Here is a 25,339-nt window from a genome sequence, read left to right as displayed (position 1 = left end):
TGATGGATGATGGATGGATGGATGGATGGATGGATGATGGATGGATGATGGATGGATGGATGATGGATGGATGGATGATGGATGGATGGATGATGGATGATGGATGGATGGATGGATGGATGGATGGATGATGGATGGATGGATGATGGATGGGTGGATGGATGGATGGATCTGTCCATAAAACCATCTGATGTCTGTGATGGAGATGCACAGGAAGAAATCAAAGATCTCCACTGCTGATTTCATTCAGAACCGTTCTAATTGAAACATCATGTCTTACACAATCACCTTCTTCTTCATCCCCTTCTTTCACTCTTCTAGAAACCATTTCCTGCTTTTCCTAGCTGGACACGCTGTCCTTCCTCCTGCTCTGAAGCAAATGTTTTGTTGGGTTTGGCTGCTGCCAAAGCCACACGTTGTCTTCTGCCTGATATTTGAGCCATCTGCTGCTAAAGAGAATATTTGGGGCTGGAAGTCTCCGAAGGGTTTGGAGGTGCCAAGATGAATCAGGAAGCAGCAGAGCAGGAGGAAAATCCTTCTCAGCTTCACCTGCAGAGTAATTCAAGTTGAAATGCTTTAAAAATGAAATGCTTGTTCCAACAGCCTGGTGCTCCCGGGATCTGATCCACCCTGCTCCCCCTCCACACGGACACAGAATTCAACCCCCATTTCCTCTTGTCTCAAGCGGATGGAAAAAGAGAATTGGCCTCCTGAGCCATGGAGGTTGCCAGCATCTGCCTTGCCTCATTTCTGCTGCTTGGTGAACATCTGGCTCTGCTCTGGGCCAGCCCCCATGGCCAGAGCAGGGACAGGAGCTGTGTGCTGGAGGTGCCCGGGGCAGGTGACACCCCTGTTCACAGTGCGTTTCCTTCCAGGACACACACACACACACAGAGCTTTCCCTTTGATGTTGCTCCAGCCTTTGCCTGGGTTGTTTTTTGTCCAGCTGAGCTCCAGGATCTGGAGATGCCTGCCCAAGGGGACTGCAGGGGATACAGGAGGGGCTGTGAGGAGCTGCAGGGGCTGGGGGATGTGCCAGGCACCTGTCACAGGACCCAGTGTCACAGCCCTGCCATGGGATTCCTCTGCAGGACACCAGCCCTGTGCTTGGCATCCCCTCCTCCCACCCTGCAGGATTCTGTCTCAGCTGCTTTGGAGCTTGCATCACTGCTTTTTGGGAAGCTCAGAGAATTCTCAGAAATATCACTTCTTGTTGGGTTTGCTACCTTGCACTTCAGGGGAAAACAACCAGGGTGTCTCTAAAGATGTGTCCTCCAGATGCCAAAATATGTTTTGAAGTGTGGGATGTGCCCAAAGAGTGATTGCAACACAGCCACCACTGGGACTGTGTGGAGAGAACTGAAGATTTTCTGTGAGAGTTTTAACCTTTGCAAATTCAGCTGGGCACAGGGGTAAAAGGAGGGAAATAATTGAATAATTTGTGTTGGAAAGAACATTAAAGGTCATCCAACCCAGCCCCTCTGCAGTGAGCAGGGTCACTTTTAACTAGACCAGGTTATTCCAAACCAAATCCAACCTGGCTTTGAATGTTTCCAGGGATGGGGCAGCCACAGCTTCTCTGGGCACCCTGTGCCAGGGTCTCACCTCCCTCTCAGGGAGAAATTTTTTCCCAATATTCAATCTAAACCTGCTCTCTGTCAGTTTGAAACCACCTCCCTTATCCTATCACTCCATGCCCTTGTAAAAAATCCCTCTCCAGCTCTCTTTAGCTACTGGAAGAGTCTCTTAGGAATCCCTGGAATCTTCTCTTCTCCCCCTGGGTGGTTTCCAGGGGAAGGACTGACAACGACTCGCCCCAGAGTGGAGGGAGGGCAGGGCTGAGAATTTGCTGAGCCAGGCAAACATCTCCCTGCCCTCTGCAACGTCCCCATCCCCAGGGGAGGGAGCTGGAGCTGTTCCTGAGGGTCCCCAGCAGTGAGGACAGGCAAGGATGGAGCTGCAGTTTCTATAGAGATGTTTATTGGAAGGATATGAGAACAGAGTGCAAATTCCAGTAAGAACACATCGTAGGCAGATAGTCCCAGACATTGGTGGGGGAGGAACCCAGGAGGGCGGCAGCGTGTCCAGACTCCTTGATGCACCCAGATCCAGAGAGATCTGATCCCCAGAGATGGATTAGGACCCTTCTTTCTGCAAAGCTTTCAGTCCTCCTGCTTCATCCTGCCTGGCTTGATGAGAGCTCTCACCAGAGCAGTCACTATTTTCCCAACCAGCCTTTGGAAGTGCAGCTTGGAGCAGAGTGCAGGTGAAACATCCTCTGTGTCAGAGAGGAGCCTGGTCCCCTCTCCATGGTACGCTGAGAGTGGCAGTAAATATGTGCAGTTTGGTTAATACTGAGCAAGGCATAAACGAGCATTTAACAGTCCTCCTGCTGCAGCTGTTTCCAGTCGAAAGTCCCATCCAAAGTCAGGTCAAAATTACCCTTTTCCTGCTCTCGGGAGAGCTCCAGAAACACCTGGGATGGGCAAGGTAACACTTGGGTTATTCCTCTGTGCTGCTCCTTTGCAGGAGGCACAGCTCTGCAGCCCCTGGGAGAGGTGTGGAGAGGTTTTTTGGGGGACAGGGGAGCAGGAGCTGAGCCTCCTGTGCTCTCTGGAGTAACCAGACAGACACCACCTGCCTGAAGGGGTTTCCATACGGGTTTTCACCACCAATGGTTTGACTTAAACATTCCTCATCTTTTCACCAGCCTTGCACAAGCAGCAATAAATAATCTGCTGTTTCCAGGGCACCCAGAGGGGCTGGGCAAGGGCAGCTCCATCCTTGGGTGTGCTGTGTGCCTTTCTCAACCAGGTGGGGTCTGAGACTTCATCCTGACTTGTCCCCACCACACAAAATCCCAGCAGCAAAGAATCCAAACCATTTCCCACCACTTTACCAGTAGAGAACCCCTCACCCACCACCCTCAGGAGGTTTTTTGGTGGAGCTGCCTTTTGCCACTGCACCAGCCTGGGTTTGGCTGCAGCTTTTGTCCCTGCTCCTGCCTTTACAGCACAAATAAAAATCACCTGCCTGAGTCAGGGTATTCAGGGAGAAGCTGTACTCCTCGAGGCTGCAGCTCTGTTTGGCTGTGGAGAAATGGGAAGAGGGTTGGAAATGAGCAGTTGCTGTTCTGCCTTTTTGAAAAGCCACCTGGTGTTGCTCTTACCTTCCTCCAGCTTGGAGAAGGACTGGGACAGGGGCAGTGCATCTTTCATCGGGACCTTGTAGACAAGCAAAGAGGGGAACCTTGAGGAAAGAGAAGAAAAGGTGATTCTTGCTCTGGATTGAGCAAGAATCTTTATGGATGCATGGATGTCTTGCTGCTGGGATCACAGCAGGGCTGGAAGTGGTGAGGTTATGAAATCAGATCCCCCTACAGGGAGCTGTTCATCCCTCTGCAGCTGAGATCCATCGCACCAGGCATGTTTTCAGGGATGAGGCAGTGCTGGAACCTCTCCTCATCCCATATTTTATAGTTACCTCTCCTGACGGGCTGCACCTGGGAAAATCCTCAGAATCTCAGAGTGCAGAACATCAGCGCTCTCTGGATCCTTGACCTTGATTTCCAGGAGATATCCTTTGCCAAACTTGTTCTTCAGGTACTGGATGGAGCCAATGCACCTGCAGGGCAGGGAGGAGCAGAGATGACAGTGAAATCATTGTCACCTCAGCACCTGCTCCTTCCTGAGATGGAAACCATGGGACACTTCATAAAGCCATGGCAGGTGAGGCTGGAGGAGCAGCTGGGATCACTTCCAGCTCAGTTCCAGGTGCTGTCACCCACCGGAGCTGCCCGGACACCAGGATGGCCACGCGGTCACACACGGCCTCCGCCTCCTCCATGTAGTGCGTGGTCAGGATGGCTCCTGACTCCTTGGATTTCAGGGCATCCCGGATTGTTTTCCTGAGGATCAGAGTAAAAAAATATATAAAAGAAATTCTAACGCTCCCTAGAAATATCAGGCATTGTTTTTATGTCTTTGTCCACCCAAATGCCTTTCCCCTAAAATAAGATTAAAATTTTCACACGCAGCAACTTTAGATTAATGAGCACACGGTGATGCTTTGAAATAATGACAAAAAATACTTTTGACTTGAGTCTCTTTATGGATTCTCCCAAATCCCATGCAGGACTCCCCTAAATCCTGCAAAAAAGATGAAGATAAAATAGTTTTTCTCTCTCCTTGCTCATCCCTGAGTTAGAGAGAGACAAGAAACGTGTTTTCCAACAGAAGCATTGTAACGTGAGGGACAGCACCGTCTGTGGATGGGGTAAAACCCTTTTCACATAACTTTAAACACCTCTTTTTGGCTTCCCCATCCCTTTCCCACCGTGGTGGCCCAGTGCCCGGGCTCCTGCTCACCAGACACGGCGCTGCCCGTTGGGATCCATGCCGGTGGAGGGCTCGTCCAGGAGCAGCACGGAGGGGTTGCCCAGCATGGACAGTGCCACACACAGCTGTGACACAGAGAAGGGGCTCAGCCAGACCTGCTGCACACCCTGGCACTGTGTGCACACACAGCTGGAGCCTCCTCCTTTATGGTTGATGGGAAAAGCTCATTTCCATCACCCCACCCACCACAAGGCTCTCCCGGGTGCCTCAGGGCACAGGTTGGTCACTCCACTCAGGAAGGAGAGTTTTAATTGCAGAGCTCATTATGGGTGACCCAAAACACACCTTTCTGGTTATCCCAGCAGGTAATTTTCTGACTTTTTTGTTTAAGTAGTCTTGGAGCTGCAGAGCGTTCACAATTCTGCGGGGAAAATGAAAAAAGAACATTTTTATTATTCCCGATCAATACTCTCATCAAAGGCTCAAAAAATGACAAGAAAAATGAACTTTCCTCCCCTTGCTCTTGACTCCTTCTTGTTTTCATTAAACATTTATTGTGTTATTAAAATGCAAGTGACTATTTGAAGCAAAGTGTACTGAATAAGCCACAAGCTCTTTTCTAAACCCACCATCAGTGTCAACAGCATTACGAATCCATTCCCCCTTGCCAGTGTCAGCTCAGCACCCTTTCTTGTGGAGCCAAACTCCAATATCAGAGATTTCAGAAAATCTGCCTAAAGATAACACTCTTAAAAGGGCGTTAGTGGTAAATTTATCCCCACCAAGTGCACTTAGGAAAATCGGAGATTTTCTCAACCCACTCACTAAATCACGGCATTGAGCACAAAAGCACTTTTGCAGCTGAGTTCCCTGAGTTTCTTTCAAGGTTTTTTTCCTGTGAATTTTGGCTCTCCCCATGGCTGAGGGGTGGAAGATGGCCCATCCCAGAGCTCCCTCTGTACCTGTGGACAGCAGCGGCCGCGTCCTCCTTGCGCAGCCCCTTGACGGCCGCGTAGACGCTCAGGTGCTGCTGCGGGGTGAGGTCCAGCCAGAGCGGGTTCTCCTGGGGGCAGAACCCCAGGAATGCAGGAGCCTGGCCCTGGGAGCCTCCTCCATCTCCCCTCTTCATCAGCACCTGCACCACCAGGCATTGTCCTCACACACAGCCTTGCCCAGTACAAGGGGTGGTTCAGGGGAGGATTTTGGGGTTTAGGTGAGGAAACGCACAGTGAGGGAGTGATTTCACACTGTTCTTAAATATAAACATGGCAATTAGGGCTGATGCAACAGCTTATTAAAAATAGAAGCAGCTCACAGTAATTTTATCAGTACATTATTTAATTTTATAGCACGATGAACTTGATTGAAATGCTGATCACTAATAATGCTCTGACAAAAATTGCAGCCTAGATAAAAATGATGGCTTAGCTCAGGTGCAAGGTTTGGATTTTTGTCATGGATCCATGCCTTGTCTCCAGGTGTCTCTTACCTGCCCAGCAGTTGGGTTTGTCTCTCCAGTGATCATTTTGATAGCTGTGCTTTTCCCAGCTCCGTTGGGCCCCAGAAGTCCCAACACTTCTCCTGCAATCAGTACATGGAATTTCTTAGGATTATTCCCCATTCAAGAAATACATTATGCACAGTCCCACGAGAGAAAAAATAGACAAGGCAGCACACCAATATCACAGATTTAAAAATAAATTATTTTATTGTACAAAATACATGCTTGGAGAGCCCATAAAATTTCAGCTTAAACTGAGACTGTGAATTGCTCCCAGAAGCCACTGTTAAAGTGGTCCCCTCTCCCCAGGATTTTTATTTTATTTTAGATAATGGACAATCACAGGTCATTAATAGGATGCACCATTAACACATTAACCCCACACTGAAGGTGCTTTAAAAACAGAACAAATAGATTTGACCTTTCTGTCCTTGCTCAGCTAACCGAGAATGTGCAGGGAATTAACTCAGGGTTCAACACAGTCCCAGTTCTCACCTTTTTTAACACAGAAGGAAAGGTTTTTGGTGGCTGTTTTCTTCTTCTTCTTAAAAAATGAGCCAGCTTGCTTTATATTATATTCCTTGCACAGGTTGCTGACTATAATGACTGATTTCTGAAAGTGAGGAGGATGAAACAAGATTCATTTATTATCTTGGACAGCATTGGTTCTTCAGTTATGTTTTTACATTAAAAAGGCAGAAAAGCTTCTGAAGATCTCTGCTTTATAGTTCAACAGGAATATGAGGTGCAACAGGACACTTTATTGTCCGGGTTCCTCTTAAGAGCTTTCTTCTCCTGATGGAAGCCAGGCTTTTGGAATTTTGATTTTCCCAGTGAGAACAGCACAGCCAGAGCACTGACCTGCCCTGGTTTGGTAGAAAACCAAACAGAACAAGAAGGACAACACTCAGGGGTACCTCCTCCTGACTCGGAGCCACCATGGCATTTCTCACTTCTTCCCTTTCAGCTCTGACATCTTCATCTTCCTCCTCCTCGAGCTCCTTGGGGTGCTGCTGGCTGCTTTCTTTTCTTGGGGAGATCCTGAAAACCCGCCAGATTTACCTTAGGATTTTGTTCTTTACCTTTGTTCTCCACCTTTTGGATAAACCAAGAGTGAATTTCCCTGGGATTGAATTTATATTATATTACAATGATTACTATTAATAACACAATCATTATTGTTAATGTTGGGGATGATGATGACATTTATAACCTTTGTTTTGTACCAAAACAGAAGCTGGTACATCCCACAGCACAGGCAACATCCTGTGGATAACTTAAAAGCTGTTTTATATTATCCCACCACTGCAGTATTTAAGGGGCTATTTAAGTAATCAAAAAATCACCAGTATTAAAAATAAATACGTAAATAAAAATGGAGACACAAATGCAGTGATGTTTTCAAGGAGAAGCAGTGGGGTAGGAGTTTAGATCTCACACGTGCATGTGTGTTTATACAAACCTAAATACTGGGTCTTGTCTCAGCACTGCTTTTCCATATTTTAACTCCAAAAAGCGAAGAAGAAGAACGAACGCCACAGAATGGATGTAGGGCTGAAAAACAGAGGTTGCCACATTAACAGCCTTGCATTGCCTCCCACCATAGCTGGCACTGAGGTGGTGGCAGTGCCATAAAATACATGGGGGAAACAGGATTTTCATTTTCAGTGAAAATGGAGCCCATTAACACTGAAACTCAGGGTAATCAACACTGCAGAAAGCACTAAGGGCAGAAAAACCCCAGTTCATAAAATAACACACAACTCATAAATTCATAAAAATCACAATTCATAAAATAAGCATGAGGTGATCTGGGCTTATTTCATTTTGCTTTCCCCATTTCAAAGGTGTGAAATTATTTTAGCACTATGGGTAAAATGTCATCCAGATCCACTCAGTTCCTCCTCCTGCTTCCTCATACCTGAGGAGGGGCTTTAGAAAACCCACATTCCTAAATAAAAGCAATGTTAAATGTTTTCTTACTGCAAAGACAGCAATCAGGATATGATTGCCTGAAGCCATATTAAATGTCTCATTGTCCTTCATCATCTGTAAGAATAGAAAGAAAAAACTCTCAGTGAAGACTTCCAATTCTTTAGCATCGTTCTGGTTAATGCAGTAACGTTCAAAAATGCTTTGAAAATCTGCAAAACTTCTGATTTTCCCCAAACATTCAGCATACAGATGAACAGATGCAGATGTTTGGCTTTGGGAACCCTGGTCCTACACCAGAATATGTCACAGCTCTCAGAACACAGACTCTCCTTCCAGATGTCCTGTCCCAGGAAAACATCTCTGCTCTGGGTCCCACTGGAGAAGAGGCGAGTGGGACAGGACAGAGGAGATGTCTTTCTTCCTTGGACTTCACCCCTCAGTAATTTATCATTTATCAACAGTGTTGCACATAGCTGGGGGGTTTTGTTAAGATCTCAGCTGACTTTCCACCACCCCCCTCAGCTGGCACGGAGTAAAGCCCCTTGTGAGTATTCTGAGTTCTCGCTCAGGTTTTTTTCCATGCAAAGACTGATCTGTGGCTTCAGATTTTCTCCTAGGATTGGTCAAGCCAAGCTGATTGACTCTGTAGCTGCTCCATCCTTGGCAGTGTCCAAGACCAGCTTGGATCAGCCTGGTCTAGTGGAAGGTGTCCCCTCACATGGCAGGGGGTGGAACGAGATGAGCTTTAAGGTCCCTTCCAAACCAAACCATTCCATGATTCCATTCTATGACTCTGCATGGAAAGAATTAGGAGTTTTTACCTAATCCACAGTCACAGCTGCACAAGAAGTCACCCCCAGCCATAAAGAGCAGCTGGAAAAATGAACTCTGAGCTGAAACAGCCGCCTAACAAAAATCCCACCCAGGATGAGCCTTCCCAGACTGGAGTGGGCAGTTACTGCCAGACCTTGGGGCAGTTACTGCCAGACCTTGGGGCAGTTACTGCCAGATTTTGGTTCAGTTACCACCAGGTTTTGGGGCAGTTACCACCAGATTTTTGAGCAGTTACTGCCATATTCTGGGGCAGTTACCACCAGATTTTGGTTCATTTACCACCAGATTTTTGGTCACAAGGACCCAGGGTTGTGTTTTAGGCCTCTCCTTGCCCAGAAGCACCACTCACGTGCTGGGAGTGGATCACAAAGTCGATCAGAAAACCCATCATGGGGTACACAGGAACCAAGAGGGACAAAACGTAGAGAGAGGTGCTGGGGTGGTCCAGGTGATCAATGATTCTGCCGATGAAAAAAGAAATAAAGCACACCTGAAAATAAAACAAGACAGCAGCTCAGCTGATGGGGAGGGTTACTCGCTGCTCGTTAAAACTGTGTGAGTCTAGCTCTGCAATTCCCTGTTGAATTTATAAAAATGGACAAAAAATGAGTAAGATGAGAGACAGAGACAGCTCAGGAGATCCTCAGCTGTCTCCTTCTGTGGGTTGGCTGCTGCTTTGGGCCAGCTGGGGAGACTTCTCCCCAGGGACAGGGCTGCTTCAGGCAGAAAAATATCAAAAATCAAACATGGGATCCCATTCTGTTCATTCCCATCCCAATCCACGCCAATAATCCATCTCCTTCCAGGTCAGGCTTGGATGATCAGTGTCTAGCCTGATGGCTCTTGTCTCAGCACTTTACATCTCTCGGATGTGGGGTGTCAAGCAGAGTGATAAATTAATTTTTTGCCTCCATTCCTGCACCAGTTCAGGTTGGATCCAGGTATTTCCCCATGTCACAGCAGGATTGTGGCAACAGAACACGGTGACACCAATTTAATTCAGAATTGGCTGCTATGAAACACACCCAGATTTATGTTCCACATCTCTGCTTGGTGTTTCGACATCTAGCTCCTCCTTAAGGTCTCAAAATGTCTGTAAACCCAGCAGTGCATTATCCAACCATGTGCTCACCAATATCAGGATAAAAGACCAAAGATCACAGCTCCATCCTTTGCGGGAGTTGAAGGAGATCAGGTAGACTAAGAGAACGAGGGAAATTCCATAACCCAACATCCCCGTGACCTACAGGGACGAAAGGCTTTTGTTGGAGAAAATGGAGTGAAGTAAACCACCAGAAACCCACCTGTAGCAATGGGGAGCAGTGGAAATGATCACACAGTAAGATCAGGGCATTTAGAAATTACCACAATTTCACTCTCAGGTGTAAAAGAATATATTAAGGCAAGATTTATTGCCTTTTACTTCCAGCTGGAGAAACCCAAAGGATGGGAGGTGAAACAAGAAGGTCAGCAAGAGGATCAAGAGTGTTCCAGCACCATCTGCACCCACAGTGTCTCAGCTGCCCCCACACACAAAATATTTCCCCTCAGTCCCTTCCCAGCAAAGCAAGGACCAGAACGGGACCTACCAGCAAGACAAATGTGCTGGCACTGCCAGAAATCTTGTTGCTCATGGAAAACTGGAGCCCAATCATGGAGAAGAGCAGGATCCAACAGAGTGGGATGTCCACCAGTGCCTGGCCACACCAGTAGGCTGAGGGAAAGAGCCCCGAGATCCGCAGCTGGGCACGAGCTCCTGCCTGGAAAAGCACGATTTTAAAGGGTGGTTTATTGTCTGTGCCTGGTTGGCCAGCTGCACCCATGGGAATGGCCCCAGAAAATGAAAAGGGAATAAAATCTGGCACCATTATGATTTGGGGGTAAAATTCGACCTCCTTTTGTCTTTGAATATTTTGTGCTGGCTGAAAAACTTCTCATGGATCAAAACACCCCAAGCTGCCAATCACAGGGCTGGATTCAGCCTGTGTTTTCCTGCAATTCAAAACTCAGAAGTGTTTTCCAGCCTAAATGATTCCATGATTCTGTACTCAAACGTCCTTCTGGCAGTGCAGCTGTAATCCCTTCTGCCCACCCCAAACCTGCTCCATTTTAGGAATTTACCTTGCAATCCTGTGTGTAGCCCATGGCAAAGTGAGGAGGAAAACCTGGGGCTAACAGCATCATATAAACGAGGTAAATGGACATGAAATAATCCCAATATCCTGGACTGAACAGCTGAAAACAGAAGAACAAAGCATTTGTGGAAAATGCCTACAATTCATTTTACCATTCATCGTACTGCATTTCTCATGGATTACAGGGCAGTATGAGCAAAAAGAGGGATTTGAAGGAAGGTGGGTTTACATGTTCAGACAGCCCTACGAGGCTTCCCATTAAAATCTGATGAATTAGTGAGACCTTAAACGGTTTTCTGACACCTTTTGGCTTCACTTACAGAGAAGAAGGGGTGGCTCCAGACCTGGATGTGCCCGGTGGAGTTGAGGGTTCTCAGCAGGGCATTGCTGATGATGTTCACCAGCACTGGGAAGCAGTTGACAGCCTCCAAGTGGCACAGCACGGTGAACCTGTAGCTCTTCAAAGAGCAGGAAAACAAGGTGAGAGCTCCTGGCTTTTCTCCTCTGCAGGGAAGCAGTAGAAAAGGAGCACACCAGGAAAAATCCAGGCCTGAAATAGCTTTGCTTATGCCTTGTTTCCTAAAAAGCAAATGATGATGTACTGGAGGTCTGTATTGCTGTGCTAAAAATGTACATTTTGAGGTGGAAGGCCAGGGAGATGAGGTCTCCTCTAGCATGGGCTGCTCAGAACACTTCCTAATTTTCGTACCTGTGGTACAAAAAGTCAATGGAGCCGTCCCACAGGGAGAGCTGATGGAGGCACCTTGCTTAATTATTCAGTTGTTGTGAGGAAACTGGAAGGAGAGGAGAAAAATCCTCACCTGACCTTGGCGGGACACTTTTATAGCCCCGTTGTGCTGTAGTTCCTCTGTGATATTTTCCTCCTTTGCTATTTCCACTGTAAGATCCTGGCTCTGGAGCACATGGATGAAGTTGTCAATGCCTGTGCCTGGTGCGAGGACCAAAAACAGAGGAATTGTAACACTGGAAAACAAAAGAGTCTTTGACGATTTTATTTTTATTTTTAAATCCATGACCACCAAACTAAAACAGAGGAAATCTAATAAATGTGGACTTCAGCCAGCACATGTGTGCTGGATCTTTGTGCTTTAGTTTTTTGGGAAGTTAATGGATTTCAGTCTGAATTTTTGCATTGTGTTTTTTTCCCCTAGCCTTTTCTGAAGTGCTACAAAATGAATTTTCCTTTTGGACCATCTGATGTAGATACCAGTGCCATTCTCTGGCTAATTAACATGAAATATCATCCACTCATGGGAATGTTGAAGTAAAGCTCTGGAAGCAGCCCATTAATTTGACTCAGCATGAGTGAGCCTGGAGTGTGGCGCCTGCTCTGAAAATCCCACACTCTGAAATTGCTTGGATAAGAGACCTGGATTCGTGGCAGGGAGAGAACCCTGTCCCCACCTTATTTTCCCTGCTCTGATGCCCTTTTGCACATCTCTCAGCAGGGTCTCACCAGCTGCTGAAGCCACAGTAGGTTTCCCTCACAACCCTTTAAAGACAATCCCTACCCCCCTCCCTCATTAAAGCCTTCATCCCCCCTTGGATCCTCTGCATCTCACGGATCTGCTCTGTCCTGCATTTTCCCTTGGAGCAGCAAGAACCCAGAACTGGGAAGGATGAGGAAAAGCTTCTTGCCCTCACCTGTGTGGTTGTAGACCAGGAGGGTGGTGGTCTCCAGGTAGGATCTCCTCCCCAGGGGCAGGAAGTAGCGCGCAGGAGAGAGCTGCCAGGCACTCACACTCTGCCAGCCAGCCACCACGCACAGTTGCAACACCAGAGGAAGCAGAAAAACCACATAGAGCAGCAAACTGCGTTAAGAGAGAGATGAATAAACACTCTGAAAAGAGATGTCCAGCAGAAATGCCTGCAGAATGCATTTGTGTGTTGGAAACGGTGGATGATAACCAGATCACCCAATGCTCTGTTAAAAACTTCTGGCAATTTTCATAGAATCATGGAACATCCTGACTTGGAAGGGACCTACAATGATCATGGATCCAATTTTGGCCTTGACACCCCAACAATCCCACCCTGGGCATCTCTGGCAGTGCTGTCCAAACTCTCCTGGAGCTCTGGCAGCCTTGGGGGCATTTTCAGGGGAGCCTGGGCAGTGCTCAGCACCCTCTGGGGAAGAACCTTTTCCTAAAATCCAGCCTAAACCTCCCCTGGCACAGCTCCAGCCATTCCCTCAGGCCCTGTCACCTATGCTCAGAGAGAATTTTATTTCCGTAAGTCTCAAACCTTGATCATTCACCAAATGTTTCAAAATATAGCAGGGAGAGAACGTCAGGTCTGGACTGCTCAACTTTTTAGGGCCATGAAATGCCTTTCAGACTTCCATTATGTGCATAGTTTTCATAAATCAGCATTTTCTAAATGATTTAGGGCCATGAAATGCCTTTCAGACTTCCTTTAGATACAAGTTTTTCATAAATCAGCATCTTCCTTTAGTTTCTTGTGCCCCACCAGGAAGCTCCAGCTTGAACATCAGTGGGGCCAAATGAGTCACTGGCAACACGAAAGAATTAAAAAAAAATAAAAAACCAGAAGAAGCCTGAAAGTACTTTCTGTACACACTGACTAATTTTAAAACTTCCTCCATTTGATATAAAAGTATTTCTAAATGATTCTTTTCTTTGGAAAGAAAATGGGCTTCTCTTGCATAAATTATTCAGCATAGAAACGAAAATGCACAAAAGGGAGATTTTGTGTTACTGGCACTGGAAAGGAAAAAAACCTTCCCCCTCCTCTGAGTGCAGATGACCAAGATCATTCCAAAACCTCATATCAATTAATCCAAACTCATCAAAACAGGGGCGTGGTGCGACCGTGTCCACTCGCAGAGCTACAGGGGAGGAACCCTTCATCACTTACATCGACCGCAGGTTCTTCACCGAGCTCTTGAGCTTCAGGAAGTGCATCCATGCCGTGGCAGAGACCTGCTGCCTCCAGAGGGCCAGGCCCTGCACCGAGGCCGTGCCGGTGTCCGAGAGCAGCAGGGAGCGCGGCCTCGCCTCGTCAGCGCATCCTGCTCCTCTCCACTCCTCCCCAGGGACGGGCTCACCTGCAGAGAGATTCCACCTGCACATTTGTGTCTAAGACCAGCTTCCAGGCTGGGATTCGTGGAAGTTTAAGAGCTGCCCTCGGAGGTCACTGCAGAGGAGCTGATCTCTTTGGCTGTGGATTGTAAATTGTACCTTCTTGATGGGCCGTGGCTTCTCCCTCCAGCCTCAGGAACACGTCCTCCAGGGTTGTCATGCTGACTCCATAGTTGATAATTCCCTTCTCAGAGGAGCTGTCGAGGCCACTGAACAGATCTGCAGGACAGAGATAAAGGCATAAGCACAGATATCCATTCCACTCTGCTTCAGCCAGCCTGACTGGAGCATCTCCAGTGAGAGAGAACACAACAAAGCAATGAACTGCCAGGACACAAAGGTGTGGAGGAACACAAAACTGCCAGAGCTGACCCTCATGGAGGGTGTTTTTCTGCTTAGCACCAACATTTCAGACTGTTTTCATCCTCTGTACGATGGTCAGGCTGAAGCGACGGGCTCGGTGGGTGAGAAATGGGCACAGAGCAGTGCAGGTTGTGTGGGGTTTTCTCTTTTTCTGTCTTTTCATTTAACAGAAGGAGAACTGAACTCTCAGTAACACACATGGCCCAGTTTAAACTTCAGGGTTTGTCACTGCAAACAGTAGAAAAGCATTTGTTGCACAATTTGATCTTAAAAGTACGATAAAATTGTGGGGAAAACCCAAACTGTGATGGTTCTGAAGTCCTGATGTGACTCCTGTAAAAAAATCTCATTTGCATTTTTCCCTCCCCACATTTGTCATAATTTTTTTTTTCCCCACAGATAATTCTCAATTATTTTCATATTCATTACCTGGGAATTTATTCACGTTTTCTAAAGGCAGTTTATATCTCAGTTCATATTGGGTGTGTCCTGAGAAGGTGGCATTGGGGATGTACCCTTTCACCAGGGATGTCAGATTCTCCAGGTCACAAGACTCACTGACATGGATCCTGTTGTGTGGAAAAAGCCCACAGACGTTTAGGTTTGGCATAAAAACAATCCAAACCCACCCAGACAATCAACATCCACCATTTTATGGATGCATAAAAAGAAAACTCCAATATTCTTCATTCATTCATTCCCTACTCTGGATTAACTAACCATAACCCTAAACCTTCTGTTTAGGATTTAATGCAGGATTTAATTTAGGATTTTAATGCAGGTAATTTGTTTGTTTTGATGACCTCTGCTCATTAATTTTGGTGTCCCCTTGTACTGGCATGTTGCCAGGTATTGTTGGGTCTTAAGGACATACCTTAAATGATAGCAAATCCCCCATTTTTTCTTCAGGAACAGAGAAGAGCCAACACACTTCAGTCTCCCGTGCGAGATAAAAGCCTTGCGGTCTGGAGAAAGGAAAAGCCAAAGGAATTTCTAGTGCAGAGCAGTCATTGCCATCTTCTGGGGCTTTGTGCTCCAGGGTTATCCCGCAGGGATGACATTGCCCGCGCTCACCCGCCAGGATATCAGCCTCGTCCATGAACTGGGTGCTGAACAGGATCACCCGCCCCGCCCGCTGCTCCCGCAGGAGGCTCCACACCTGGTGCCTGGAGAGAGGATCCAGCCCCGCTGTCGGCTCATCCAGGAACAAAACCTGCAGGAGGGATGGAATCAGACATTCCTTGTTGCCGGAGTGGTTGCGCGTCTTTGGGGTTTGGTGTTCTGAAGGCAAGAGACCCAGAGCATCTTTGAGACAAGGGCAGCTGCTCTGGGGGCTGTGAGAGCTCTGTCTGCTTCAAAACTCACCTGGCAAGGTGGCTTATGAATTTAAAATAGAAAGAAATGATGAATTTTATTCATTCTAATTTAAGCACTTTAGAGAAGTCTGAAATCCAAGAGCCAAATGCATGCCCAAGGTTTTAATTATGCTGGACCTGAGTATTTCCTACGTCACAGAGCCATGCCTGCTGCTTTACCTGAGGGTTTCCAAGCATGGCTATTCCAATGGATAACTTCCTTTTCTGCCCGCCACTCAGTTTTTCAGCTTGAGTGTCTTGAATGTTGCTGATATCCAGCAGTTCCAGAACGTTTTGCACCTAGAACAGCACAAGGACGTCCATTTTCAGCAGCCATTGTCCTTCCATCCTTTATTAGGGTAGATTTAGATGTAAATCAGACAGCAGAAGGAAATTGTTCCTTGTGAGGGTGGGGAGGCACAGGGTGTCCAGGAAAGCCGTGGCTGCCCCTGGATCCCTGGAAGTGTCCAAGGCCAGGTTGGATGGGGCTTGGAGCTTCAATTCTCAAGAGATCCAGGTGGATTCTTTGAGCTTCCCAACGCAAAAGGATCCTCTGTGGGATGGTGAGGCACACACGCTCACCTCTCGCTCCACCTCTTTGGACTTGATGCCCTTGATTTCCGCAAAAGCTTTCAGGTTCTCTTTCACCGTCAGGACCTCAAACTGCGTGTTGAACTGCGGGCAGATCCCGATCATCCCCCGGATCTCCTCCCTGTCTCCCGTCTCGGAGAGTTTGTAGTTGTATATGGTGGCAGAGCCTGCTCACGGGGACAAATGGGATCAGGGGGAGTGCATTGGTGGTTGGAACCTGTGGATCAAGGCCACCCCATCCCAGCCTCCTCCCACCTTCCGAAGGGAAGCTGAGCCCGCTGAGCACGTTGAGCAGCGTTGTCTTTCCAGCCCCACTGTGGCCCAGCAAGGCGGTGATCTGACCCTCATAAATGTTTAAAGACAGACCTACAACAGAAATAACATCAAGTTCGGGGGGGAATGAGGTTTGAATCGCCCCCACTCACTGTCAAAAGCAGGAGAAGGCAAAAAGTACAAGAATGAAGTGATAACAATTAGCCAAAAGAGCACTGAGTGGGGCAAAGCTCGGCACACCTTTAACTAAAAGTATAAGGAGTTGGTCTGTATTTAGCAGAAAAGACAGAAATAAAATGATTTTAAAAAAAGAATTAAAATCTGCCTTCTCTTTAGTCTTATTAAAAATAGCAAATCAGTAAAAACTGAAGAAAATAGTGATCAGTCACATCAATTAATATTTGACATAAATTTTCAAGCAATGCAAGTGGGTTTATCATTGACTGTTTGCACAATGGTGTTTCCTTGTCTGTAACAGGAATAAATCTCACAGCTTTCATACCTCTTAAAGCCTCTGTCTTCTTGTCCTTCTTCTTATAGACTTTTTTAATATTGTGGAGCCTAAAGGGAAGGTAAAGAGCTTATTACTTGATTTCTGTAAATGCTTTTACCTGCTGCCCTTTTACATTTTTATGGACCTTAAGTTACAACGACAGAAATGGCATAAAGAAAATAAAAGGAGGTGAGAAACAAAGCTGAGATCTGCGGGTTTGACAGGCTCTGTGCCCAGGTGTGATCATCACAACCTGGCACCAAAAATGGGGCACCAAGATTGGCAAAGACAAGGCCAAGCTCATTGCAACACTTTTACAATGGGTCCCCTCTTCATTCTCCCTTTTGTCCCTAAAGGACATTGAAAGTCCACAATAATAAAAAAACAAAACAGTTATTTTTTAATCTAAATTTATCTAAATTTTTTAGTCACTAGTCTGAATTGCCTTTTTATCTCTAATTTTTCTCTGTGAAACATTTTTATCTCTAATTTTTCTCTGTGAAACAAAATGTTTCACAAGAGCCTCGTGAGCACGAAAACTGCCTGGGAATCTCCAACCCAGGCTGATGATGGGAGGAGTGGGGAGCAGTAAACCAGACACAAGAAATTCCTTCTCTCTTAACCTGATGGCCTCTCTCCCCAGGAATTCGGGGGGCACAGGTTCTACATCATCCCCAAGGAGCTCCTCAGGGTTTGCTGTGGAACTGGGAATGTCCCTGGTGGAGCCTCTCCTGCTCCTCATCCAGTACGAGGCCTTCAGGCAGAACAGAGGAGGGTCTGGGATCCCATATTTGCCTGCCAGGAAAGCAAACAGATGTTCTGTCATTAACCAAAGGCACAGCCAAGACATCACCCTAGACTAAACTTTTAGGAGTTCCAGATGAGTACAAAATTGGTATTTTCTCCAGTCAAACCCCCCCAGGTTTAGAGCAGAGGTAGATGAGACAAGAAGGGTGACTTCAGGGATTTAGGTCATGAATTCAGTGCTTTTTGTAATGAATATTATTACATTATAATCTCATAATTAGAAAGAAAAATATTAAATATAAACTATTAAATACTTTGTTGTCATTGATTCTGTAAATCTGGTGTGCGCCAGAAACAGAACAGTCACTCCATGACATTATAAATTTCTTTTAGTCAAAACTTTATTTTGGTTGAGTCCAAGAATGGAGCAGCCCATCATTTCCTTGTTATAGCCCATGCAATCCATGTAAACAAAAATAAATCATTCCTACCTGGCAGAATTTTGTCAAAATACAGAGCCAGCAGCATGTACAAGACCGAGTCAAACACCAGCAGTATGTATGTTGAAAATAAAAAGTATGCTTCCTCCATAAGGTTGGAAAAGGAGAAACCTATTCTATATTTCTCTAAATGGAAAATCTGAAATAAAAAGGGAAAGAAGAATAAATTTCAGGCTCGACAAATACCCACATGCCGTGGATGCAACTCTGTTTGTTAACCCAGAAATCATCTGCAGTCCTGAACAACTGCTCTTATTTTCTTTCTAAAGGGGAAGGGGAATGAATTTACTCCGTGCAGAGATCTTCATGCTTTAATCCAGAATTTTCCAGAACAATCCAGAAACAGAAGAAAAATTCAGAATTTTAGAGGACATAAATTCAAAAACCTGATATTGGCACTCTTGATGTGACAGAGTCACAACAAAAAATGTTAAAATTTACATAATGATTGATCTAACCATATGGCAAATTAACAAAGTCAGTCTCTTTTTCTGCTGAGGCAGAAATCTCCTCTCCCAGGCAGATTTTTAAAAATACAAATCAAGAAATCCAATATTAGATTACCAGAGCTAGGAAGAGCTGTGGGGATATGACCAATGGCAAACTGGGGAAGTGCAGGGGTTTATCCAGGGTGGGGATGGAGGCAGGGCAGCAGCAGCAGGAATCCAGAGCTGGATTTGCAGAGTCCCCTCTGCTGGGAGGAGGGAAGGGGCTGGGCAGCCAAGGATGCTGTCCCTGCTGTTCCTGGTGAGGATAATGGGGCTGCTGTGTGCAGGGATGGGGCTCCCTCAGGCTCATGGGGAAGCTGCAGACGTGAACAACAGCAGATTTTTTTTTTTGGTGCCAAGGGCCTTGCTTGTTTTCATTGCTTTTAGAGCAGGGGAATGGGATGGGGGCGTTGGAGCTGCTCTGTGCTGCCCAGCTCAGCTCAGCTCAGCTCAGCTCAGCTCAGCTCATGTGGGGGTTTCAAACAGGCTGGGGAGAGGAAGGAAAAAAGCCAGAATGTTTTAGAGGTGGAATTTTGAGCCAAGGGCAGGAATTCCTGTCTCCAGCAGCAGGGGTGGTGCCCCCATACCTCGGCAATGCCAGTGTTGAATGCAAAAGGACACATGAGACCAAGAAACCACTTCAGAGGCTCGGGGACATCCTCTATCAGCACCGCCAGGCTCAGGAAGCCGAAGATAAAGATGATGAGGAAGCCCATGGAGCTGACAAGCTTGGAGGTCCTTAAGAGGGAGCAGAGCATGAAAACCAGGTGGATCTGTAAGAACAGAGCTTTCCTTCAACCACTGAAGGAAATAAATTATCCTTAACAGCAGCACTTCCATTTGCCAGGCACCAGATCTCTGCTGAGCTGAGTCTGTATAATAAAATCCACTAAAGCCCTTCCCAGTGGGTTGATCTGAGTTTCAAACGTGGCCTTTTGTAGCCAAACAAGAACCTGTCAGCCCTTCAGGCTGCAAATCAAACCTCTGCTGCTGACCCAGAGAAGCCACCCCGATGTTTCAGCCAGCGTGGCCCACAGAGGTCCTGAGCACTGTGCAAAAGGCTCTGGAGCAATGCTTAGGCTCAACAACACGGTGATAAATCATGTGGGGAGGAAATCTGGCTTTAAAGCCTGACTTACACATGCCAGGCCATAGAGGAAGAACAGGAGTGAGACTGCAGGGAAGCTGCTGGTGTAGAAGGGCTCCCACAGCACCAGGGCTGTCAGCAGGCAGGAGAAGATCAGCACATAAAGAGAGTACAGCAAGCTCCAGGACAGCCTGGGGAGGGAAAGGTGCCATCAGCCTCCTGGGGAATTAACAGCTCTGGTTACAGCTTCATCTGCATGTCAGAAGGGTTTAAATTCAAATACGAATTCTTTCCCGTGGCAATCATTTCTCTCTGACATCCTCAGAACAGACAGGTGATCCAGCTCAGGAGGAAATGCCCCGGGGAGCAGAGGACACCACTGCCATGCTCAGCCCTCTGCTTGAGAAACAACTAAACCAGTGACCAGTCACATCAATTCATGTTTGACATAAATTTTCAAGCAATGCAAGTACGTTTTTTTCACTGACTGACTGAAATGTTTGCACAATGATGTTTCCTTGTCTTTACCAGGAATCAGCCTTACAGCTTCGAGTGCTGGCTGAAAGTTATGAACCCATTTAACTCATTAATTGGCTTCTCTAGTGCCCAGGAACCGACTGATTTTTGGCAAAGATATTCCACTTTAAAAAGAGCTCACCAAAATGCAATGTCCTGCAGCCCCATGGTCTTCATCAACACTTTGAGCTGCTTCTTCTCTCGTGTGACATTCCTTGATAAGAAATACATGAAGGGAAAGAAGCACATGACGGTAACGATCATGAAGTAGCTGTACTCCAGGCTGATGGAGAAGATGATGCTCTGGGACTTCGTTCTGACACCAGCAATGGATTTCATTTCTTCCCAAACTGAATGATTTGCCACCATCTAAAGGAATGCAAGGTCAGTAGATCAGTGTTTTGCTTATTTTCTGCAGTGAGACTCATTTATACAAGGAATATTCTGTTTCACCCTCCCTGGATTAACTTTTAAAAGCAGCTTTATTCTCTGCCAAACCCATCCCTTGCTATTCCCACAGCAGAGGTTGCCTTTCCTAACTGTGTTTGAAAGACAAGGATGCCTCCATCAGTTCCTAAATTGGATTTACCTCTATGATGGCAGCATCAATGCTGGACTGCAGGGACAGGAAGCCTTTGTACCAGTAACTTGGGCTGTTGCAGTGCCTCGAGGAGAAATTATAACAGCTGTCTGTGAGGCAAAGGGCATCACACTGATGAAAAGGAACTAATTTTCACTATTAAATGTAATGACAAGAACACACTGGCACTGTGGGAAACTTCAAATGGACACTGACAAGTAAAAATAACCCCAGAACACCCAAACCCCCAATTTATTCCATCACTTAACAAATATGGATTATTCCCACCCTGTCCACACCAGGCAACCACCCTGAAATTCTCACTTTGTATTACCTATGTATCCAATGACTTCATTGGGAATAATCACGTGGGAGGTAGGAAACCTGAGGTGGTAGGAGAAGTTGTCCTTAAATACAACTCCTATTGTTTCCTTATCTGAAATCCAGGCTTTCTCCATGGCTCTCTCATCATCTAGTTCCTCTAGTTTTATACCTGTGGAGTGTCAGAAAAATATTGCCATGAGATTTGGTGAGTCTGGAGATGTGTCCACAGGCATTGAGGGAATGCTCTGCTTTCTTAGCAACTCCTCCTTTCCCAGCTCTCACTGGCCAGGGAGGCAGCTCTAAATACTTCAGCCTCCACCAGCTGAGAAGAAATGCACCTCAAAAGAACATTTTTTAATGTGTTTTAAAAGTATTAGGGAATATTAGGTAAGGCAGAGCTTTCCATTTCAGAAGGGCAGGCTGGCCTCACAGGTAGTTTAAATCCTAGAGAAGGAATATTCGCGGAAGTGGAGGATTCTGGATGAATTTATCTCCTGGTCAAGGATGCTACAACACAGCACAACCAAATCAAAAATTAAATGAAAAATTCAAAATTTAAGAAGCAAAACCCACCTGTCATGACAGAGCTGGAGGCCACTTTGCTCATGATGTGCCTCGTGGTGGCAGTGGCGGGGGTGAAGGTGACGGTGACGCCGGTGGCATTGAAGGCAGGGTCATCCAGGTGGCCCAGGGGGCTGTAGGGCACCTCGGGGTAGTGGATTTGCAGCGTGAACGAGGACACGATGAACACCAGGGGCAGGAAGAGCAGGGACAGAATCCACTCCTGCAGCAGGGAGAGCGGGGAGGGGAATTTCATGGCAGTATGAAAACGTGTTCTTTGTGGGTTTAAAATGGGAGAAAGAAGAATTCAGTCTTTGTGGGATTGAAATATAAACATGAAGAACTCAGTCTTTTCTCAGGTGTGGATGATGAGACTGTCTGCATTGTGCCCAGCACCTGCTCCAGGAGCCCATCTGTGCCCTCATTTGTCACAAACCAGACATAAATATCACCATTTAAAACAAAATTCAACTCTCTAGGTGTTCATCACCAGCCAGGCTTCTCAAAAGTACTTCAAGGTCTAATTTTACCCAAAGAAGTTGGTGTCTAGGGGCAGGCAGGGATTGGCCACTCTCAGTAGTTAGCTATTATTTTGGTTTTGGTTTTAATTTTTCCTTACCTGAAAGCTCTGCATCTTCATCCTCCACTTGATCAGGACATTTTTCCACAAGAGAATTTTAGTTTGCTGGAATACACTTATATTCCTCTGGAGTGTCTTCATCTTTGAACCTAGAGACAATTTCTTTTTGAAAATTGCTTTCAAATACAACAAAAGCCAAACCAGCAGTAACTGGTTTTATTTGCACAGTCCTTGCAGATGTGCAGTGAAACTTTTTCTCCCTTTCTACAGCAAGAATGAGCTGGAGAAACTCAGATGTTGTGTGCTGAGCACAACCACCCCCGCAGCGCAGGGTCCAAGAGACCTCATCACCCTCACACTCTCCAAACCTCACAGCTCAGCTGCAAACCCTGATGAAAATCAGAATTTCAGGCTTCCATGCTGCAGCATGGGGAGGTTTGGGAGGAGTTATTGATGAAATAGAAAAGGGACTATCACATTACATGATCTAATCAGCTTGGGTGGGCTCCATATCCAACAAACAACAACGATATAGTCAATTAAAATCCCTAAAATCCTTCTACTTGTAATTTTAATGTGCTGTAGGCTCAACACCAAGAAGTGTTGAGCAACTCCTGGCTGTGGTGTGTGCTGAGCTCTTGTGGAAAACAGCATCTGCTGAAGGAAATTGGGAGCCATGAGGGAACAAGTTCTCAGAAGTGCGTGGGAGAGATGTCACTGGCAGGTTTTTCATGAAAAATGAGGGAAAACCGAGTGGCCACGAGCATGCACTGATGTGTTACTCCAACAGACAGGGCAGAATCCTCAGAATGACATGGTCAAAGCAAAGCAAGGATTATTTTGCCTGGTTAATGCTGGTGGGAGGCTGAAAGAAGTGAAGCGTAAAGGTGCCTGTCAGATTTTTGCATCCGTAAAATAACCGTGAGGACCTCTAATGAGCAAAATGATTCAGTACCTCCATGTAAAAGAGCTCTGCTCATGTGGCCAAACTGCTCTGCTGTCACATCTGGAGCTAAAATCTGCTTTTAAACAAAACCCTGATCTTCTCTAAGTGATTCTCAGGTAGAAAAAGCAGAGCTTTTACAGACCTAACCCCTTCGAGCCTTCCTGCCATAGGGAAGGAAGGTTCACCTTGTCCTGTTCCCCAGGGGGACAATGCCTCATGGTGCTGACAGGCAAGGCAGAGTTTATCTCCCTCCAAATATTTATATTCAGCCCTCAGGGGCTGGATGTGTGATGAGACAGCAGGCACTGGACTGCTGGAAAAGCAGCAGCTGCAGCAAACGGGCTGCAAACACTCGCTCTGGCTCCTGCCATCATCTCTAAACAGATTCTTCCCTCACTGATGATCTCACTAAACCCAGGTGCATAAAATTTTGAATTTAGCCTGTGTCATAACCTCTAGACTTCCCTGAACAAAGTGTGGATTTAAACTTGCTGTTGTTTGGTTGCTTTTTCACCCCACAGGAGCGAGGGGTGGGATGTCGAGTGTCGCCTGTGCCCGTCTCCCCCTGGGACACGGGGTTTGTGTCACAGGTTGTTGTAAGGGTCCCACGGAGTAACCTGGGCAGGCTGGCACCCCCAGGAGATCCTGGCTGGGGTGGGGAGGTGGCACACCAGGAGCTCATCCTGGACATCCCACATGTCCCTCCTGTGGTCACCCCTTCGTGCCCACCCACCCCGGCCGTGCTGCTGCAGAGTTTGGGCAGCTGGGGGAAACGTGGTACAATGCATTTCTTTGTTCCTCTGGTATTTCAGGTGGAATCTTTTTACAGCATAAGATGGACAGAACTTTTAAATTCAAACTTCAGCTTACACTGGAGGTAGGGAATGAAATCTGCTCCTCTTATGTCCTGGATCACTTGAAATACTGAGCTGAAGCTGCTGCTTGTAGTGCTGAGAAACACTGGAAATAATCCTCTGCCATAAGCTGAGCTCCATTTGTGTGTTATTTCATGTCAAAGTAAGCTTAAAAAGACTTTATTGCCTTTAAACACCCCTGAGATTAATCACAAGCTTGACTCAACCTGTTAGAAAGATGCCCCGTACACGTTTGTACCCTCACCCAGCATTATTAACAGCATTATAATTTACTGGGGGGGTTCATACCTTCAAAATAACATCTTTTTATTTAGGCTTAGGAAGAATGCTTAAGCCTTACCTCAACAGGAAGTTTTGAGAGGAATCCAGAGCTTGTCCTGGAGGAGCAGAGGTGCTGAGCCTCTCTGGGATGGACTGGATGACTGGAGATTCCCGGCTCTCCCTCGTCGTTTCTTTCCCTCAGGCACTTCTGCAAAAGACATTCCTCACACCACAGCTTCTTTTTTCCCTGGCTTCCTTCCCCTTCCTCCCTGGCAGAGCTCCAGCTTTATTTGTGTCAGAAAAAGCAAACAGAGCACATCGCTGTTGAGGCTCTGGAGCGCACTGTCCGAAAAGTTAACTCGGGACATTCTTGAGTCGTGGCCAAGAGAAGAAAAACAAGTCCCACAAGGAACCACACAAAAATCCTTTCTCTGGCAAACTCCGTTGTGTTTCTCAGTGCAGCAAGAGAGGCTTGAAGTCAACAGCGATGTCACAGCACAGGCAGGGGAGGGCAAAAGGTGACAAACTCTTCCCGTGGCACCAGCCACAGAGCAGGAGCAGCGGAGGAGTGCTGCCTCCTGCACAGCAACAGCTTTTCCAGCTAAAAAACATCCTGGAAAGGTTGTAATGAACTTCTCCTGACTAACTCTGCACTTGTAAAGGGGATGGGTTTGGTTTCATCCCAGGCTCTGGAGCTCGGTCGCCCATAGCAGCGTCCCCAGGCTGATCACGGCTGAGGGACCAGGGGTGGGAGGGAGCACGAGCAACTGGGACAGAGGCTGGGCTTGGAGAAGTGGAGCAGCTGGATTTGCTTCCTTCTGCTCTGCCCAGCAGGAAAAAAACCACCCCTAAGATTGAAATCCCATGCAGATGTTTCAGAGCGAGGCAGACAGCAGAGGTGCAGTGTCAGGGCACGGGGTGAAGTTAAAACCTGT

General features: G+C 46.7%; 1 protein-coding gene across 1 annotated transcript; it reads right to left on the bottom strand.

Annotated features, from left to right (window-relative positions):
• Positions 1–1,958: 1,958 nt before the first annotated feature.
• Positions 1,959–25,018, bottom strand: LOC102099227 (ATP-binding cassette sub-family A member 10). Its single transcript, XM_005526837.3, has 39 exons — positions 24,484–25,018; positions 22,362–22,471; positions 21,755–21,965; positions 21,192–21,350; positions 20,867–20,967; positions 20,420–20,646; positions 19,814–19,952; positions 19,262–19,447; positions 18,178–18,325; positions 17,563–17,734; positions 16,949–17,007; positions 16,429–16,539; positions 16,165–16,340; positions 15,763–15,882; positions 15,302–15,440; positions 15,102–15,192; positions 14,657–14,796; positions 13,964–14,083; positions 13,641–13,830; positions 12,408–12,574; positions 11,564–11,691; positions 11,063–11,200; positions 10,729–10,842; positions 10,197–10,367; positions 9,740–9,850; positions 8,957–9,097; positions 7,822–7,887; positions 7,301–7,392; positions 6,756–6,879; positions 6,334–6,451; positions 5,827–5,918; positions 5,300–5,472; positions 4,683–4,758; positions 4,368–4,462; positions 3,788–3,907; positions 3,484–3,624; positions 3,170–3,249; positions 3,034–3,089; positions 1,959–2,476 (listed from the first exon to the last, which is right to left on the bottom strand). Exons 2-39 carry the CDS (start codon positions 22,461–22,463, stop codon positions 2,378–2,380), a joined length of 4,893 nt encoding a protein of 1,630 aa, XP_005526894.2. The 5' UTR covers positions 22,464–22,471; positions 24,484–25,018; the 3' UTR covers positions 1,959–2,377.
• Between the last annotated feature and the right edge of the window lie 321 nt (positions 25,019–25,339).

Source organism: Pseudopodoces humilis, chromosome 21, assembly GCF_049639895.1.
Source record: "Pseudopodoces humilis isolate 2021_Gansu_Grassland_sample_001 chromosome 21, ASM4963989v1, whole genome shotgun sequence".
Classification (NCBI taxonomy): Eukaryota; Metazoa; Chordata; class Aves; order Passeriformes; family Paridae; genus Pseudopodoces; species Pseudopodoces humilis.
This window is presented reverse-complemented; position numbering and strand designations above follow the sequence as displayed.

Excerpts from the sequence above, each read along its gene's own strand:
- LOC102099227 (XM_005526837.3), bottom strand. The coding sequence starts at position 22,463 with ATGAAGACACTCCAGAGGAATATAAGTGTATTCCAGCAAACTAAAATT. Across the intron at positions 19,448-19,813 it reads TCCTCTATGGCCTGGCATGT|ATCCACCTGGTTTTCATGCT; the intron begins GTAAGTCAGGCT and ends CTGTTCTTACAG. Across the intron at positions 15,883-16,164 it reads CCAAAGAGGTGGAGCGAGAG|GTGCAAAACGTTCTGGAACT; the intron begins GTGAGCGTGTGT and ends GTGCTGTTCTAG.